Source organism: Zea mays, chromosome 3 (assembly GCF_902167145.1).
Source record: "Zea mays cultivar B73 chromosome 3, Zm-B73-REFERENCE-NAM-5.0, whole genome shotgun sequence".
In the NCBI taxonomy this organism is placed as follows: Eukaryota; Viridiplantae; Streptophyta; class Magnoliopsida; order Poales; family Poaceae; genus Zea; species Zea mays.
This window is the reverse complement of record NC_050098.1, coordinates 14,350,388-14,369,915: the sequence shown is the minus strand read 5'-3', so window position 1 is coordinate 14,369,915 and position 19,528 is coordinate 14,350,388. Positions and strand designations below refer to the sequence as shown.

At 44.8% G+C, this 19,528-nt stretch overlaps 1 protein-coding gene across 4 annotated transcripts; it reads left to right on the top strand.

Moving 5' to 3' along the window:
* The first annotated feature begins 4,928 nt into the window (after positions 1-4,928).
* LOC103649720 (transcription initiation factor TFIID subunit 15b) lies at positions 4,929-10,707 on the top strand. 4 transcript variants are annotated; one of them, XR_002267944.3, is made up of 8 exons: positions 4,929-5,050; positions 5,129-5,390; positions 6,521-7,337; positions 7,962-8,112; positions 8,211-8,292; positions 9,544-9,747; positions 9,867-9,914; positions 10,002-10,707. XR_002267944.3 is itself a non-coding variant. In XM_008675456.4 (6 exons), the coding sequence occupies exons 1-6, from the start codon at positions 4,996-4,998 to the stop codon at positions 9,656-9,658; spliced, it is 1,482 nt and encodes a 493-aa protein (XP_008673678.2). In that variant the 5' UTR covers positions 4,929-4,995; the 3' UTR covers positions 9,659-10,252. The 4 variants fall into 4 exon arrangements, 1 of the variants encoding a protein (XP_008673678.2); XR_002267943.3 differs by having other exon boundaries at positions 9,861-9,914; XR_002267942.3 differs by having other exon boundaries at positions 9,544-9,914; positions 10,002-10,383.
* The last annotated feature ends 8,821 nt before the right edge of the window (positions 10,708-19,528 follow it).

Genomic DNA, 19,528 nt, shown 5'->3' with positions numbered 1-19,528 from the left:
CTAGATATAAGTATATATATGTTACTAGGTGAGTGCCCGTGCGTTGCAACGGAGACATATAATACATAAGTTACCGTGATATTATATGTCCCCGTTGCAACACATGGGCACTCACCTAGTAATATTTTTAATTTAGCTAACTGATGTTATTGTTTACTCCATCCAATATGTCTTAGTACAACACGATCAATGAAGTGAGCGATTAGAAAAAATTCACAACGACTGACTGAACGAACAAAGATTATAAAATGACATAATTCCACCATACAGAGACCAAATAAGAGAGTTTGTGAGCTCAATTTTCTAAAATAAGTCACATGGACTCAAACTTATAAAGAAGATAAATCAAAATGTAGAGTGATTGCTAAAGTTAGGCACCAGTAAAAACTAGACGCGCTCCATATAAATTATGTTACTCGGTAGCAATTACTAACGTTTAAAACCAACAAATAACCTTTCATTTTACTGTTAGTATAACAAATCATTGTTGCTCTACCCAATTCAGCAACCTCAAACATCATTGAATCCATTACGCCAATGTGGTCTCAGAAACAACCTAGTGCTTGTAAAAGCTAAGAACGTCGTGCCGTGCTTGGGCTGTAACCTCGACCCGTAGTGCTGGCCCGACCCGACACGATTATATTTTTTATTTTATAAAAAACGTATATACATATATACAATTTATATTCAATATTTAAAACATTTGAGCATGATATTCTACTGGTTAGACAGCTTCACCCAATGTCTCCCGTCCTTCTTCCATTAGGGTATAGGTTCGATGTCAACCTCCTGCACTATTTTTTAACGTCTGTCATGTGCCATTTTACGCTGATTTAATCAAATGGGTCGACGGGCTAATGGGCTCATGCACCGTTTTTAATATTTTACGCTGATTTAATCAAATGGGCCTATTGTTCCTTACTCTCAAATGCTACAGATCAAGAACGAGACAACATGATTGTTGATAATTAGAGACATTCGTCTTTCGAAGCATTATCTTCTTTTGGATATAATGATCTCTAGACGAAGGTCATGAAGGGCATACCTTTGTCATCACAGTGAACAAATATAAATAAGGGTACATGAAATACAAAAGAATATAAATAATAATTATAAATCAGTAAGTTATTTATATTCTCATATCATAAACATGAATAAACATCGACAATATTTTTATTATAATGATACCTTCGACTTGCTAGAAGGTGAAGGTGCGAGAATGACGCAAGAGTAATTACAATCCAGCGTGAACAATACGGTGTTACTGTTCATCTATTTATAGGCACGGAACGCAGCCCAGATAAGATTATATTAATGCCATTGACATCTACTATTAATCATAATGTAAACTATCAGGGACTAAATAGTCTTTTCTTCCTTAGGTCGGTTTCGTCCTTCATCTTCGCTAACATGATAAGTCGAAGCTCCTTTAGCCATGGCTTCAGCGTCCATCCATGTTGCCTTCGGGCTATATCCTCATATCACACGTCTTTATCCCAAAGCCGAAGCTTTCTGTAATAGTCTGTCATACTAAAAACATATGGTTAGTCACGTTTTTAGGACCTTCAGAAGAGGAAGGCCCCAACAAGGCCGACGGGCTAACGGGCTGGCCTGGCACAGTCAGCAGGTCGACATGACGTGCCTGGGCCAGAGTTGTTGCCCGCGGGCGTCTGGCCTATGCCATTTTACGGTGATTTAATCAAATGGACCGACGGGCTAACGGGCTCCTGCACCGTTTTTAACATTTTACGCTGATTTAATCAAATGGGTTTGTTGGTCCTTGTTCTCAAATGCTACAGATCAAGAACGAGACAACACGATTGTTGATAATTAGAGACATTCGCCCTTCGAAGCATTATCTCCTTTTGGATATAATGATCTCTAGACGAAGGTCATGAAGGGCATACCTTCGTCATCATAGTGAACAAATATAAATAAGGGTACATGAAATACAAAAAAATATAAATAATGATTATGAATCAGTAACTTATTTATATTCTCATATCATAAACATGAATAAACATCGACAATATTTATATCATAATGATACCTTCAGCATGCCAGAAGATGAAGGTGCGAGAATGACGCAAGAGTTATTACAATCCAGCGTGAACAATACGGTGTTACTGTTCATTTATTTATAGGTACGAAACGCAATCAATATAAGCTTACATTCATGCCCTTGACATCTACTATTAATTATAATGTAAGCTATCAAGGACTAAGTAGTCTTTTCTCCCTTAGATCGGTTTCGTCCTTCATCTTTGCTAACATGCTAAGCCGAAACTCCTTTAGCTAGCCATGGCTTCGGCGTCCATCCATGTTGCCTTCGGGCTGTATTCTTATATCACACGCCTTTATCCCAAAGCCGAAGCTTTCTGTAATAGTCTGTTATACTGAAAACATATGGTTAGTCACGTTTTTTAGAAACTTCAGAAGAGGAAGGCTCCCAACAGGGCCGACGGGCTAACGAGTTGGCTCGGCACAGTCAGCAGGTCGGCATGACGTGCCTGGGCCAGTGTTGTGGCCCGCGGGCGTCTGGCCTGTGCCGGGCCACCGTTTGGTCATCTATAGACGTGCATCAGGCTAATTTGAAATAGCTGTGAGGAGTGATTTGTAAAAACAATGATGCGGGACGATCGTTGAAACTGATATTTTAAGTATAATATAGATATAGATTTGTGCATATATGTTCATGAAGGTGGCTTGTGCACATGGCTTCTCACGTGCTATCATGATATCGGAGCAAAATTAGCTTACACACAATGTCGCACTTCAATCAACAAATTAAAACACCGGTGGAAACTGGGAAAAATGAAGAAAAAGGGAAACCGAAACTTCGAAATGGAACCTGAATCATATCTCTCATAGCACCCAGAGCACACACGGACGCGTGCTCATCACCATGGCCGTCCGTGACACGACACTGCTGCTCTCCCGTGCATGCGCTAGCTCAGTAGTGGTACGTGGGCGCGCACTTCCCCGGCCTGAACGCGAGCGGGCCGGCGGCGTAGACGACGTTCCGGAAGCCGCGGGCGTCGGTCCACTGCTTGCCCTCGTCGCGGAGCGGCGCGCCCTCCATGCCGCCGTGGACGTTGGTGACGCCGTTGCACCTGGCGTCGGGCGACGAGAGCAGGCGCGCGAAGCAGGCCCCGCGGGGGTCCTTGGCCCAGAAGTCGTCGGCGCGCTCCACGCCGAACTCCGCGTGGAAGTAGCCGTTGTGGTCGGCGACGCCCCTCCGGTACGCCATGACGTGGTTCTTCCTGTCGCGGCAGGTGACCAGGACCTGCGCCCCCGGCAGCGGCGCCGCGCCGTCGAGGCTCTGCGAGCCCCGCGCCGCGCAGCTCTGGCACAGCACCAGGCCCTCCACGCGCACCACCACCAGCTTCTTCTCGTCGTGGCCGCCGTGCGCGGCCGGCTTAGGCGTGGCGGGCTGCGGGGAGTAGGGCGCGGGCGTCGGCGTCGGTGGTGGCGTGGCCGGTGCGGCTGAGGGGCTAGAGCTAGGGCTCTGGCCGTAGCCGCCGGCCGTGGCGCCGGTGACGAGGAGGGACAGGAGGACGGAGATGGCGACGAATAATGCCGCCATCGTTGCTTAGCGGGGGAGCGTCGCTCGGAGTCGAAGGATCGTTGGAGATGGCTTTTCAGAACTCTGGTTGTGTGGAAACGGCGGGATGCGCAAGGTTTATTTATACGTGAGTACGTGACAGGGTGAAGGTCAACGTGTTATAGAAATGGCGCAGACGTGCGGCCATGTAATGTAACCAGGGCTTGGAGCCTGATGGGTCGTGATCGCCGTCGACGCCGTGTCGGCACTGCAACGTGAAGGCCAGTTTGTTTTTGTTTGGATCCATGGCTCAGGAGTTTGCGTCGCGTTGAAACGAGCACTGCAGCGATAATGATAAATGATTGGTCCAGACTACAGAGTTCAACAGGCACAAAAAATGATTGTGCATGCTATTCGTGCGCCCCGCAATCGTTCTTGCCGGATTGCAATGATGAGATCGACTGTATAGTTTTTTTTTCCAGAGATTGTCCGGTTGAGGGTGGGGTCAACGCAAGCGCGAGCGGGGCAAAACCCTGACCTGACATGACTCATGACTCGTGAGTAAGCCAGCTTCAACCTCATCCTCAACCATGGAACGGGAGGCCTCGGCCAGCCTCGCATGGCCCTGCTGGAGTGCTGGTGCGGGTGAGCTCGAGCTATAGTTGGGTAATTGTGTCGAAGAAGGAAGAAGAAGGTGAATACATATACCACTCAAATAATGTCTAACAGAACACACTGTGATCGATTTGTCTACTTCTTCTTATATACCCCTACAACCAAACACAAAAGCAATGCATCCCTATTTCACCAACCAAACGCAGAGCAGGGACCATCTTATCTAAAAACGAACCGAACGAATCCATTCGTCCCTCTTATTCCTTGACTAAACATGTACTAAGAGTTTCTAGAGCATTTAACATAAACAAATTAAAGAGGCAGGGGGAAGCAATTCAGTCATCCCAAAAACAATCGTACAAATACCATGATTCCAATTAATGGCGGATCTAGTCAAGCCTTGACTGGATACTCAGAAACCATTATATTTGTGAATGCAATTTGAATATAAAAATACCATCTCATGAAAGTGGGAGTAGCCTCTTATAGTTGTTCAAAAAGTTGTAAAACCATGAAATTAACTCAAATCAAAATAGCAAAAAACACTCAAATGGTAGTTTTTGCTGGGCCAAAAATAGTAACACAACACAAGCGATGCAACTGCCGCAGTCTCACTGAAAGCCCAGTGTGCTTGTGACACTGGGCTTATATTCCTAGGAGTCAATCGGCCCACTTTCGGTCACCGAAACCGCCAGCCCACCACGGTTCAACCTGGAAACGCGTTTTTTTTACCCTAATCCACGTACACATACCTCACTGTCCGCATCTCGAGCGCTCTATTCCGCCCTGTGTTCTCGAACGGTCCCAAACCCTAGGCCTAGGCGCGACCAGAGTCCATGTCGGGGTCTTACGGATCCGACGACTACCGCGGCGGCGGCGGCGGCGGCCGAGGTCGCGTTTGGATCCTGCGACCTGTGTGCGTCCGTTTGTCTCCCTGGATCTGCTTCTGAGCGGTTCGTGCTTGTGCAGGTGGCGGAGGCGGCGGCGGGCGTGGTCGTGGAGGCGGTGGAGGAGGGTATGGAAGTGGCGGAGGTGGGGGAGGCTACGGCGGCGGTGGTGGAGGAGGTTATGGAGGTGGTGGTGGAGGAGGATACGGCGGCGGCGGTGGAGGTGGCCGAGGCGGTGGCGGCGGCGGGTTCGGTGGCGGAGGGCGAGGTGGTGGTGGTGGTGGCCGAGGCGGAGGCGGGCGCGGGGGTGGACGCGAAGGCGATTGGGTTTGCCCTGACGCGAGGTGCGTTTCCATTACCTTGTTCATGGATTTTCTGTTGGACTAGATTTGAGATTCGTTGAATCGTGTTACTCCGTGCTGTCATGCGAATTCTGGCGTGTAGACTCGACTCAGGTAAAACTGTTTCGAGATGTTCTTTGCGGTGTTTGGGTGATCGAATCATTATGCTTTCGGATAATGATTTGCATGTGGCATGGTGTGCAGGAGCAGGACCTAGCTTCTTGTCCCTTTAGCTTGATTTGCATCATGTAGCTGGATGGTGTATAGCATCTGGCCGTTTAAGCTTAATCGTTTTATCACTACACCATTAAAGTGTGAGTTCCGTCGTGCGTTGTCGCTCACCCCACGTTCACCCAAAATAAATTTCCGCTCGGGCTTAGTGTGTCTCCCTGCCCAGAAATTCCGGTGCAAAAATGGTGCACGATCAAGATTTGGACCCTGGGCATTCAGGACGGTAGGTAGAAAGCTCTCGCCTGCTAACCAGTTCACCTCATATTCATTTGTATACAAAGGACCGATATTGTAAATATGTATGTAGTAATAATTTATAAAAAAATAAAATTGTGTCGGATCGGCTAGCTCTTGTGGGCCTAGGTGGCCCAGGCACGGCACAATTCTCGGGCCAGACCATCATGGGCCCACTTTGAATCGTGTCGTGCCACGACATTATTAAATGGACCGTGTCTTGGGCTGGCCTGTCAGGCACAACCCATTTGTCCACATCACAGATAGACGTCTTTAGGGTGAAATCCTAGGTGCACCATGAGGCGTAGCCAGATCCGCGCGATCCGACCCGAGGGTCGTGCCACCGCGTTCAGATCCGCGTGAGGCGCACCGCTGGATCCGCCACGTTGACAGGGCCGCCGCCGGCACGCCTAACTCGGCATTGGTTTGGCTCGATCTGGAGGTGTGCCGACTGCCGGTGTGTGTTGACCCTGTTCTGGTCCACAGTTGCCTCCCTTTGGCGTGATCTAGGAATCTATAGGTTTGGATCGTGTTTGAATAAATATTCCATTTGAGTAAGGTGTACTTATATGATATATAGAAACCGTAGCAATATATGGGCAACTAACTAGTTATAATTGTGTTCTTGATGTATCTCTTTCCTGAACGTTTTGCGAATCTTGATGCAGTTGTGGTAATGTGAATTTTGCGAGGAGGACTGAATGCAATAAGTGTGGAGCACCTTGCCCAAGTGGCGGTGGCGGCGGTGGGGGTTATAATAGGTCTGGTGGAGGTGGTGGGGGATACAACCGTGGCAGTGGTGATTATGGTTCTGGAGGAGGTGGTGGCTTCGACAGAGATGGCGGAGACTACAATTCTGGTGGGCGTGGTGGTGGAGGCGGGGGCAGAGGAGGATACAATCAAAGTGGTGGTAGTGACCGTGGTTTTGATGACCACCGTGGTGGCAGAGGTGGCAGCTATGGAGGACGAGACCAGGAGAACCAAAAGGGTAGTGAAGGTGGCTACAATGCTGGTGGTTATGGACAAACTCCTCAAGGTCCTCCTTCCTACGGTGGTCCTGCAGGTGACTATGCAGCACCTACGAGCTCTTATGGAGGCAACAATGCTTATGGTTCAGAATCTGCAGTGCCGCCTCCTAATAGCTACAGTGGTGGCCCAGGCTCATACCCACCAAGCTATGGTGCCCCGCCTCCACACCAATATGGTGGTGCCCCAGGCGGGCAAGGCGGCCTGCCTCCTACATATGCTGGTGGATATGGTGGTCAGTCCATGCCTGGGGGTGGAGGATCTGGGGGTGCACCGCCACCTTATCGTGGCGGCGCTAGTGTTTATACTGGTAGTGCTGGTCCTGAACCAGCTGGAAAAGTCAAGCAATGTGATGAAAATTGTGACGAGACATGTGACAACGCAAGGATTTACATATCAAATTTGCCTCCTGATGTCACTGTTGAGGAATTACAGGAGCTATTTGGAGGAATCGGCCAGGTATAATTAAATTTTCCAACCTAAGTGTTGTGCGACATTAATTGTATGTTTTACAAAGAATATCCTTTTCTCTACTGGTATATATTTTATAATTCTGTAACTGAATTCATTACTGCTCCTTTACTAGTTTGCTAGACTGATAGTTAGATTTGTACACCAGTAATTTTGCTCTCTATGATTGTGCGTTTTGTAGGCGAGCAATCTTTAGTAGTTAACTAATTATTCTGTGTAATTCATGTAATCTTGTAAAGTGACTTCCTGTGATGGAAAATGATATGGGTTACATCAAATCTGGTAGTGGTGTTCCACTGCTCTTTTGGTTGTTATTATGCTTCTCAGAATTTTATCTTATTTGTGTAGGAGATTTGTATGGAACTAATTTTTCTCTCTACTTTTCATTTCTATATTGAATAGAGTACAGTTGGTTTCACATTATGTTGAGTCTTTTTTTGTAACTAACATTTCTTTTATTACCAATCACCACTTTTTAGAGTTTCATCTTATTTTTTTACACGAGCTATCATGCTGTTGAAACCAATTCATTTATTTAATGTGTTGCCCTTCATCTTCATTTTATCTTTGCATTGGATGATTCTGCAACGCTTGTGGCTATTTAAAAAAAAGGTTGGGAGGATCAAGCAAAAACGTGGTTACAAAGACCAGTGGCCCTGGAACATAAAAATCTACACTGATGACTCTGGAAAAGCCAAAGGAGATGCTTGCCTTGCCTATGAAGATCCTTCTGCTGCTCATTCAGCTGGTGGATTTTACAATAGTAAGATTGCTGTCGAGTTTGCAATGTTTAGTGACATCAATTTCTCCAATGCATAGTCCAGTTCAGTTTCTAACACATCTATTCTGTTCATGTTCTAGATTATGACATGAGAGGCTACAAAATCAGCGTTACGATGGCTGAAAAATCAGCACCCAGAGCAGCACCTTCTTATGGTCATGGGTAAGTAGTTTTTATCTGTTTATCTGCTAGATTCAAATTGTGGATTGCCATATCAAACTGAATCAAGTAGTACTGGTATTGGAATTCTATAGTAGTATAGTGTGCAATTTCAATTATGTGACACGTTCAGCTAGAAATGATAATTCCTGCGAGAAACAAAAAAACGCAATCAATTTTATATGCCGCGACACTGTTAACACTTTTGTTTTGATCTAGCTTTTGAATTAGCTTCATTTATAGAATGATAGATATTGTCCAACCAAACTGAGTTTGTAAGTTGTTCTATCATACATAAGGTATTAACGGTTGATCAAAACACATAGCCCAAAGGTCATGATTTGTGCTTTCATTTTAGCCCTTTTATGATATATTGAATATTGATATACCTTTACATAAGTAACACATGGGTGGTGTTGTCAAGGGCCTTAGTGTCTAGGGTAGATGGCCCTTGGCTACGGAGATCGTAGCCGCGGTCCGTCGTCTTCTCCAGCGAGGTTATGCCCCTCTGCCGTCGGCTTAGTTGAGAGAGAGAGATTAGGATAATGATCTTTCTTAATTCCAACTCAGGTCTGATTACAGGAATATATATAGGCCCCTAGGTCTAACCGCATGGAGCTAACTGCTCCCTAATTCTAGGCATGCAAACAACCCTTAATTCTAGGCATACAAACAACCCATAATTCTAGGCATACAAACAAACTTATCTAGTTTCTATCCTTAATTCTAGGCATGCAAACAAACTTATCTAGTTTCTATCCTTAATTCTAGGCATGCAAACAAACTTATCTAGTTTCTATCCTATCCACTAGAGCCGGCGACTGTTGCCTCCTGGGCGCGCTCACGCCCACGACGCACATCCCGGGCGCGCCATTGCCTGATGTAGGGCCGGCGGTACATGACATGAATGTTGACGTTATCAGCTTTTGTTAGCTTGAACTCTCCTATAACTTGACAGAAGCTAAAAAAAGTAATATTGTGATGGATTGCAGTACCATATAAATCATTAAAAATCACTGGTGGGAGGGGGAATGGTTTGAATGTGGAAACAGGCAAAATAATTATGTTTTGATGTGCTATATTTTTATGTGATAATGTTTACGTGTTGAAATTATGTTTGTAATATGTGAAGCAAGAGTGACTTCATCAAGGTGATTACACAAGCGGCAGGGAACCACTTCAAATTTGTGTACTAAATCATGATTCATGTGGACGCCCTTTTATGTAATTTGGACTTTTTGATGGGGTGTGCAGCGGTGGCCGCGGTGGTGGATATGGTGGAGGTGGACGCAGGGATAATTACAGAGATGGTGGGGGCCATGGACCCAATAGAAACCAGGGTGGTGGTTCGCGTTCCCGACCATACTGAAAGCAACTAATATTCTTACTGTGATTGTTGCCTGTGAGAAACCATTTCTATTCCTGTTCTACGGATTTGTACTCATTCAGGCGCATAAGGTAGGTTGTCTGCTTCCCTTATTAGACTTGTGTCAAATTGTCATACACCAGTCTTGGTCGGACTTATGTTTGTCCTGAAGTGATTGATCTATGTTGTATGAATTTTTGCATAGAGGCAGATGGGGATATAAGCTCCAAATGCTGGTAGGTTTGTGATACTATTTCAGGTGAGTGCCGAACCGTTATGATTGCTTATATTTCTTCGTCTTCACTTCGTCATTAATCTAATGCTTGCATCCCACATGGTACCTCAGCCGGTGGATCACTCCTGTAAGCTTTGGATTTTGCTGCAAAGAACAGGTAGCGTGGTTTATCATGTGATAGGTTTATTAGATTTCGTCTATATTAGATGACATATCAAACAACATTCATAGAATGTTCCACACCCATTTTTGTTTGAATGCACAGAGGGTTTGTAGCATGTACTTAGCTTAGGTTGCCACAAACATTTGGCTTCATATAGATGGTGAATTGTGCCTCTGGGTAATAAGCTTGTTTTGGTAAAGAGCCTACTCTTGGATAAAGGCTGCAGCTCCACTTGTGCCCCAACTAAACATCCTTAGCAACACAATTTGACTTTTTTTGTGCTAAAGTGATGATTTATAAATAGAAAAGGAACAAGAATTGGGTGGATTATTGCTTCATTTGCCATTTGAGGCCTCTCGGGAGTATGGGACTGGGTCACTGGGAGCTCATGCCTTTGGTTAATTGACCTGGAGACTTTGACAACTTCATAGTGCACAATCCTTGCACCGATCAGACATATCAGTCGCCTGTGCGTGCAGATGGCGAACCAGCATTGGTATTTTCGTGTGCTGAGGCCTTTATTGTATTTACCTTCTTATTTTTATTAAGCTTTCATGAAGTATGTGAATGATTGTACTGCTTGAGCAGTAACCAATTAAGTACACGACGGGAAAGCTACTGGCTGTTGCAGAAGCCGGTAGTGTATTATTATTACAATCGGGAGACAAGTCATGTGGGCAAGCGCAAGTGTATTGTAGCCTACGTTGCGATTATTTGGAATCGAAATTTTAGCGATCCCACTGGCAACGTAATGCTCCCCTTGTTCCGAAACTAAACGGATTTTTGGAGATTCTGAACGCCAATTGTCTTGTAAGTTCGATATAAAATATATAGAAAACATTATGGATATTTATGGCATTAAATTCGTTAGTCATATGATAATGAGATATATTTCTATAGTGTGTTCGTAACTAGTGACATAAATGTTGATATTTTTTCTATATTAATAAATTTGGTCAAATGTAAAAAGTGTTTGACGTAAACAAAATCTAAGGCACCAAGCGACTAATTTGATTGAAGCATTTCTTAGCGAAACTAATATAAACAAATATTAACGTCTGAGTAAAGTACACCAAAGATCTATAAACTCAAAACGAATTTTTAGGTCCCTAAACTTGTTTTGCCATGTCATCCAGTTCTATAAACTCAAACGATTTTTTTAGTCTCAAACGATTTTTTAGTCTCTAAACTTGTTCCGGTATACACTATAGTCCAAACCGACCCAATCTCGCAACATGGGCCCCCCGTGGTGCTGTTGTTGTTGGCGCCAAGTTTATTTAGCAATTTGAATCCTAAAGCGTTTACAAAAATTTTAAGGTATATATAAGCACTAGTCGGTTGCCCGTGCGTTGCGACGGCTTACAACAATACCCATGTAATTTATCCACAAAAAAATATAAGATTTTTTATTGATTGTCTCCGCTCTCCGTATAATATTTTTTTGATTTGGCTAACTGATGTTATTATTTATTTCATCCAATATATCTTGGTACAACACGACCAATAAAGTGAACGATTAGAAGAGAGTTCACAACGATTGACTGAACAAACAGAGATTATAAAATGACATAATTTCACAATACAAAGACCAAATAAGAGAAAGTTTGTGAGCTCAAGTTTCTAAAATAAGTCACATGAACTCAAACTTATAAAAAAGATAGATCAAAGTATGGAGTGATTGCTAAAGTCAGACATCAATAAAAACTGGATGCGCTCCATATAAATTATGCTACTTGAAAGGGAATTAGGCTTACACCTAGTCCCTAATTAATTTTGGTGGTTGAATTGCCCAACATAAATAATTGGACTAACTAGTTTGCTCTAGTGTATAAGTTATACAGGTGTAAAAGGTTCACACTCAACCAATAAAAAGATAAGTTTTGGATTCAACAAAGGAGCAAAGAGGCATCCCGAAAGGCTCCCTGGTCTGGCGCACCGGACTGTCCGGTGGCGCACCGGACAGTGTCCGGTGCACCAGGGGACCCCGCGCAAAACTCCTCGGCCTCGGGAATTTCCAGAAGCCGGCGCGCTATAAATCACCGAACTGTCCGGTGTACACCGGACAGTGTCCGGTGCTCCAACGGGACGAGGCTCTGGAACTCGCCAGCCTCGGGAGTTTACGAAGGCTGCTCCGCTATAATTCACCGGACATGTCCGGTGTGCACCGGACTGTCCGGTGTGCACCGGACTGTCCGGTGCATCCTCGGAGCAACGGCTATTTCGGCGCCAACGGCTACCTGGGACGCATTAAATGCGCGCGCAGCGCGCGCAGATGTCAGGCACGCCCATACTGGCACACCGGACATCCAACAGTACATGTCGGGTGTGCACCGGACATCCAGGCGGGCCCAGAAGTCAGAAGCTCCAACGGTCAGAATCCAACGGCATTGGTGACGTGGCTGGGGCACCGGACATGTCCGGTGCGCCATCGAACAGACAGCCTCCACCAACGGTCAAGTTTGGTGGTTGGGGCTATAAATACCCCAACCACCCCCACATTCATTGCATCCAAGTTTTCCACTTCTCAACCACTTACAAGAGCTAGGCATTTAATATTAGACACACCAAAGAGATCAAATCCTCTCCAATTCCACTCAAGGCTTTAGTGACTAGCAAGAGAGATTTGTCGTGTTCTTTTGAGCTCTTGCGCTTGGATTGCTTCTTTTCTTTCTCACTTGTTCTTGTGATCAAAACTTCATTGTAATCAAGGCAAGAGGCACCAAGTGTGTGGTGGCCCTTGCGGGGAAGTTTTGTTCCCGGTTTTGATTTGAGAAGAGAAGCTCACTCGGTCCGAGGGACCGTTTGAGAGAGGGAAGGGTTGAAAGAGACCCGGCCTTTGTGGCCTCCTCAACGGGGAGTAGGTTTGCAAGAACCGAACCTCGGTAAAACAAATCATCGTGTCACACTCTTCATTTTCTTACGATTTGTTTTTCACCCTCTCTCGCGGACTCGTTTATATTTCTAACGCTAACCCGGCTTGTAGTTGTGTTTATATTTGTAAATTTCAGTTTCGCCCTATTCACCCCCCCTCTAGGCGACTATCAATTGGTATCGGAGCCCGGTGCTTCATTAGAGCCTAACCGCTCGAAGTGATGTCGGGAGATCACGCCAAGAAGGAGATGGAGACCGGCGAAAAGCCCGCTACAAGCCACGGGAGCACTTCATCGGAAGAGTCCCGCACCAAGAGAAAGGAGAAGAAGAACTCCTCCAAAGGGAAGGAGAAGAAGTCTTCTTCACACCACAAGAAGAAGAAGGAGAAATCCTCTTCTCACAAGACGCGTCGGAGTGGGGACAAGAAAAAGAGGATGAGGAAAGTGGTCTACTACAAGACCGATTCTTCATCACCATCCACCTCTGGGTCCGACGCGGCATCCGTCACTTCTAAGCGCCAAGAGCGCAAGAAGTATAGTAAGATCCCCCTACGCTACCCTCGTATTTCCAAACATACACCTTTGCTTTCTGTCCCATTAGGCAAACCACCAACTTTTGATGGTGAAGATTATGCTAGGTGGAGTGATTTAATGCGATTTCATCTAACCTCACTCCACAAAAGTATATGGGATGTTGTTGAGTTTGGTGCACAGGTACCATCCGTAGGGGATGAAGACTATGATGAGGATGAGGTGGCCCAAATCGAGCACTTCAACTCTCAAGCGACAACAATACTCCTCGCCTCTCTAAGTAGAGAGGAGTATAACAAAGTGCAAGGGTTGAAGAGCGCCAAGGAGGTTTGAGATGTGCTCAAAACCGCTCACGAAGGAGATGAGCTCACAAAGATCACCAAGCGGGAGACGATCGAGGGGGAGCTCGGTCGGTTCCGGCTTCGCAAAGGGGAGGAGCCACAAAACATGTACAACTGGCTCAAGACTTTGGTGAATCAAGTGTGCAACCTCGGGAGCAAAAAGTGGGATGACCACGAGGTGGTTAAGGTTATTCTAAGATCTCTTATTTTCCTTAACCCTACTCAAGTTCAATTAATCCGTGGGAACCCAAGGTATACACTAATGACCCCCGAGGAAGTAATCGGGAATTTTGTAAGTTTTGAGTGCATGATCGAAGGCTCAAGGAAGATCAACGAGCTTGATGATCCCTCCACATCTGAAGCTCAACCCGTCGCATTCAAGGCGACGGAGGAAAAGAAGGAGGAGTCTACACCAAGTCGACAACCAATCGACGCCTCCAAACTCGACAATGAGGAAATGGCGCTCGTCATCAAGAGCTTCCGCCAAATCCTCAAACAAAGGAGAGGGAAAGATTACAAGTCCCGCTCCAAGAAGGTTTGCTACAAGTGTGGTAAGCCCGGTCACTTTATAGCTAAATGTCCATTATCAAGTGACAGTGACAGAGGCGACGACAAGAAGGGGAGAAGAAAGGAGAATAAGAGGTACTACAAAAAGAAGGGCGGCGATGCCCATGTTTGTCGGGAGTGGGACTCCGATGAAAGCTCAAGCGACTCCTCCGACGACGAGGACGCCGCCAACATCGCCGTCACCAAGGGACTCCTCTTCCCCAACGTCGGCCACAAGTGCCTCATGGCAAAGGACGGCAAAAAGAAGGTTAAATCTAAATCCTCCACTAAATATGAATCTTCTAGTGATGAAAATGTTAGTGATGAGGAAGATAACTTGCGATCTCTTTTTGCCAACCTCAACATGCAACAAAAGGAGAAACTTAATGAATTGATTAGTGCCATTCATGAAAAGGATGATCTTTTGGACACCCAAGAGGACTTCCTTATTAAAGAAAATAAGAAGCATGTTAAGGTTAAAAATGCTTATGCTCTAGAAATTGAGAAATGTGGAAAACTATCTAGTGAGCTAAGCACTTGCCATGAGACAATAGACAACCTTAGAAATGAAAATGCTAATTTGTTAGCTAAGGTTGATTCAAATGCTTGTAATATTTCAATTCCCAATCTTAGAAATGATGATTTGCTTGCTAAGATTGAAGAATTGAACATATCTCTTGCTAGCCTTAGGAATGAAAATGAAAAGTTACTTGCTAAGGCTAAAGATTTTGATGTTTGCAATGCTACTATTTCCGACCTTAGAAGTAAAAATGAAATATTGCATGCTAAGGTTGTAGAACTAAAATCTTGCAAACCCTCTACATCTACCGTTGAGCACACTTCTATTTGTACTAGATGTAGAGATGTTAACATTAATGCTATACATGATCACATGGCTTTAATTAAACAACAAAATGATCATATAGCTAAATTAGATGCTAAAATTGCCGAGCATAACTTAGAAAATGAAAATTTTAAATTTGCTAGAAGTATGCTCTATAATGGGAGACGCCCGGGCATCAAGGATGACATTGGCTTCCAAAGGGGAGACAATGTCAAACTTAGTGCCCCTCCTAAAAGATTGTCTAATTTTGTAAAGGGCAAGGCTCCCATGCCTCAGGATAACGAGGGTTACATTTTGTACCCTGCCGGTTATCCCGAGAGCAAGATTAGGAGAATTCACTCTAGGAAGTCTCACTCTGGCCCAAATCATGCTTTTATGTATAAGGGTGAGACATCTAGCTCTAGGCAACCAACCCGTGCTAAGTTGCCTAAGAAGAAAACTCCTAGTGCATCAAATGATCATGACATCTCTTTTAAAACCTTTGATGCATCTTATGTGTTGACTAACAAATCCGGCAAAGTAGTTGACAAGTATGTTGGGGGCAAGCACAAGGGGTCAAAGACTTGTGTTTGGGTACCCAAAGTTCTTGTGTCTAATGCCAAAGGACCCAAAACCATTTGGGTACCTAAAGTCAAGAACTAAATCTGTTTTGTAGGTTTATGCATCCGGAGGCTCAAGTTGGATCATCGACAGCGGGTGCACAAACCACATGACAGGGGAGAAGAAGATGTTCTTCTCCTACGAGAAAAACCAAGATCCCCAACGAGCTATCACATTCGGGGATGGAAATCAAGGTTTGGTCAAAGGTCTTGGTAAAATAGCCATATCTCCTGACCATTCTATTTCCAATGTTTTTCTTGTAGATTCTTTAGATTACAATTTGCTTTCTGTATCTCAATTATGCAAAATGGGCTACAACTGTCTTTTCACTGATATAGGTGTCACTGTCTTTAGAAGAAGTGATGATTCAATAGCATTTAAGGGAGTGTTAGAGGGTCAGCTATACTTGGTAGATTTTGATAGAGCTGAACTCGACACTTGCTTAATTGCTAAGACTAACATGGGTTGGCTCTGGCACCGCCGACTAGCCCATGTTGGGATGAAGAATCTTCACAAACTTCTAAAGGGAGAACACATTTTAGGACTAACAAATGTTCATTTTGAGAAAGACAGGGTTTGTAGCGCATGCCAGGCTGGAAAGCAAGTTGGAGCCCATCATCCACACAAGAACATCATGACGACCGACAGGCCGCTTGAGCTACTCCACATGGATCTATTCGGCCCGATTGCTTACATAAGCATCGGCGGGAGTAAGTATTGTCTTGTAATAGTGGATGATTATTCTCGCTTCACTTGGGTGTTCTTTTTGCAGGAAAAATCTCAAACCCAAGAAACCTTAAAAGGATTCTTGAGACGGGCTCAAAATGAGTTCGCCCTAAGGATCAAGAAAATAAGAAGCGACAACGGGACGGAGTTCAAGAACTCACAAATTGAAGGCTTCCTTGAGGAGGAGGGCATCAAACATGAGTTCTCTTCTCCCTACACTCCACAACAAAATGGTGTAGTGGAGAGGAAGAATCGAACTCTATTGGACATGGCAAGGACCATGCTTGATGAGTACAAGACTTCGGATCGGTTTTGGGCCGAAGCGGTCAACACCGCTTGCTACGCCATCAACCGGTTATATCTGCACCGAATCCTCAAGAAGACATCCTATGAACTCCTAACCGGTAAAAAGCCCAACATTTCATATTTTAGAGTCTTTGGTAGCAAATGCTTTATTCTTGTTAAAAGAGGTAGAAAATCTAAATTTGCTCCTAAGACTGTAGAAGGCTTTTTACTAGGATATGATTCAAACACAAGGGCATATAGAGTCTTTAACAAGTCCACTGGACAAGTTGAAGTTTCTTGTGACGTTGTGTTTGATGAGACTAACGGCTCTCAAGTAGAGCAAGTTGATCTTGATGAGATAGGTATTGAAGAGGCTCCGTGCATCGCGCTAAGGAACATGTCCATTGGGGATGTGTGTCCTAAGGAATCCGAAGAGCCTCCAAAAGCACAAGATCAACCATCCTCCTCCATGCAAGCATCTCCACCAACTCAAAATGAGGATGAGGCTCAAGTTGATGAAGAAGAAGATCAATCAAATGAGCCACCTCAAGATGACGACATAGATCAAGGGGGAGATGAAAATGATCAAGACAAGGAGGATGAAGAGCAAAGGCCGCCACACCCAAGAGTCCACCAAGCAATTCAACGAGATCACCCCGTCAACACCATCCTCGACGACATTCATAAGGGGGTAACTACTAGATCCCGTGTTGCACATTTTTGTGAGCATTACTCTTTTGTTTCCTCTATTGAGCCACACAGGGTAGAGGAAGCACTCCAAGATTCGGATTGGGTGGTGGCAATGCAAGAGGAGCTCAACAACTTCACTAGGAATGAGGTATGGCATTTAGTTCCACGTCCTAATCAAAATGTTGTAGGAACCAAGTGGGTCTTCCGCAACAAGCAAGATGAGCATGGTGTGGTGACAAGGAACAAAGCTCGACTCGTGGCCAAGGGGTATTCACAAGTCAAAGGTTTGGATTTTGGTGAAACCTATGCACCCGTAGCTAGGCTTGAGTCAATTCGTATATTATTGGCCTATGCTACTTACCATGGCTTCAAGCTTTACCAAATGGATGTAAAGAGTGCCTTCCTCAATGGACCAATCAAGGAGGAGGTCTATGTTGAGCAACCTCCCGGCTTTGAAGATAGTGAGTACCCTAACCATGTCTATAGGCTCTCTAAGGCGCTTTATGGGCTCAAGCAAGCCCCGAGAGCATGGTATGAATGCCTTAGAGATTTCCTTATTGCTAATGGCTTCAAAGTCGGCAAGGCCGATCCTAATTTATTCACTAAAACTCTTGACAATGATTTGTTTGTATGTCAAATTTATGTTGATGATATCATATTTGGGTCTACTAACGAATCTACTTGTGAAGAATTTAGTAGGATCATGACACAAAAATTCGAGATGTCTATGATGGGGGAGTTGAAGTACTTTCTAGGATTTCAAGTCAAGCAACTCTAAGAGGGCACCTTCATTAGCCAAACTAAGTATACTCTAGACATTCTAAACAAGTTTGGGATGAAGGATGCCAAGCCCATCAAGACACCCATGGGAACCAATGGGCATCTCGACCTCGACACGGGAGGTAAGTCCGTGGACCAAAAGGTATACCGGTCGATGATAGGTTCTTTACTCTATTTATGTGCATCTCGACCGGATATTATGCTTTCCGTATGCATGTGTGCAAGATTCCAAGCCGGCCCTAAGGAAGCTCACCTTACGGCCGTGAAACGAATCTTGAGATATTTAGCTTATACTCCTAAGTTTGGGCTTTGGTATCCTAGGGGATCCACTTTTGATTTGATTGGTTATTCGGATGCCGATTGGGCGGGGTGCAAAATCAATAGGAAGAGCACATCGGGGACTTGCCAGTTCTTGGGAAGATCCTTGGTGTCTTGGGCTTCAAAGAAGCAAAATTCGGTCGCTCTTTCCACCGCCGAAGCCGAGTACATTGCCGCAGGCCATTGTTGCGCGCAATTACTTTGGATGAGACAAACCCTGCGGGACTACGGTTACAAATTGACCAAAGTCCCTTTGTTATGCGATAATGAGAGTGCAATCAAGATGGCGGATAATCCCGTCGAGCATAGCCGCACTAAGCACATAGCCATTCGGTATCACTTTTTAAGGGATTACCAACAAAAGGGAGATATCGAGATTTCTTACATTAACACTAAAGATCAATTAGCCGATATCTTTACCAAGCCTCTTGATGAACAAAGTTTTAACAAACTTAGGCATGAGCTAAACATTCTTGATTCTAGGAATTTCTTTTGTTGACTTGTGAAAGTCGCCTAGAGGGGGGGTGAATAGGGCGAAACTGAAATTTACAAATATAAACACAACTACAAGCCGGGTTAGCGTTAGTAATAAAGAAACGAGTCCGCGAGAGAGGGCGCAAAACAAATCCCAAGCAAATAAGCAAGTGAGACACGGAGATTTGTTTTACCGAGGTTCGGTTCTTGCAAACCTACTCCCCGTTGAGGAGGCCACAAAGGCCGGGTCTCTTTCAACCCTTCCCTCTCTCAAACGATCCACGGATCGAGTGAGCTTTCTCTTCTCAATCACTTGGAACACAAAGTTCCCACAAGGACCACCACAAGTTTGGTGTCTCTTGCCTCAAATTACAAGTGAGTTTGATTGCAAAGAAAGGATCAAGAAAGAAGAAAGCAATCCAAGCACAAGAGCTGGAAAGAACACAAGCAAATCACTCTCTCTAATCACT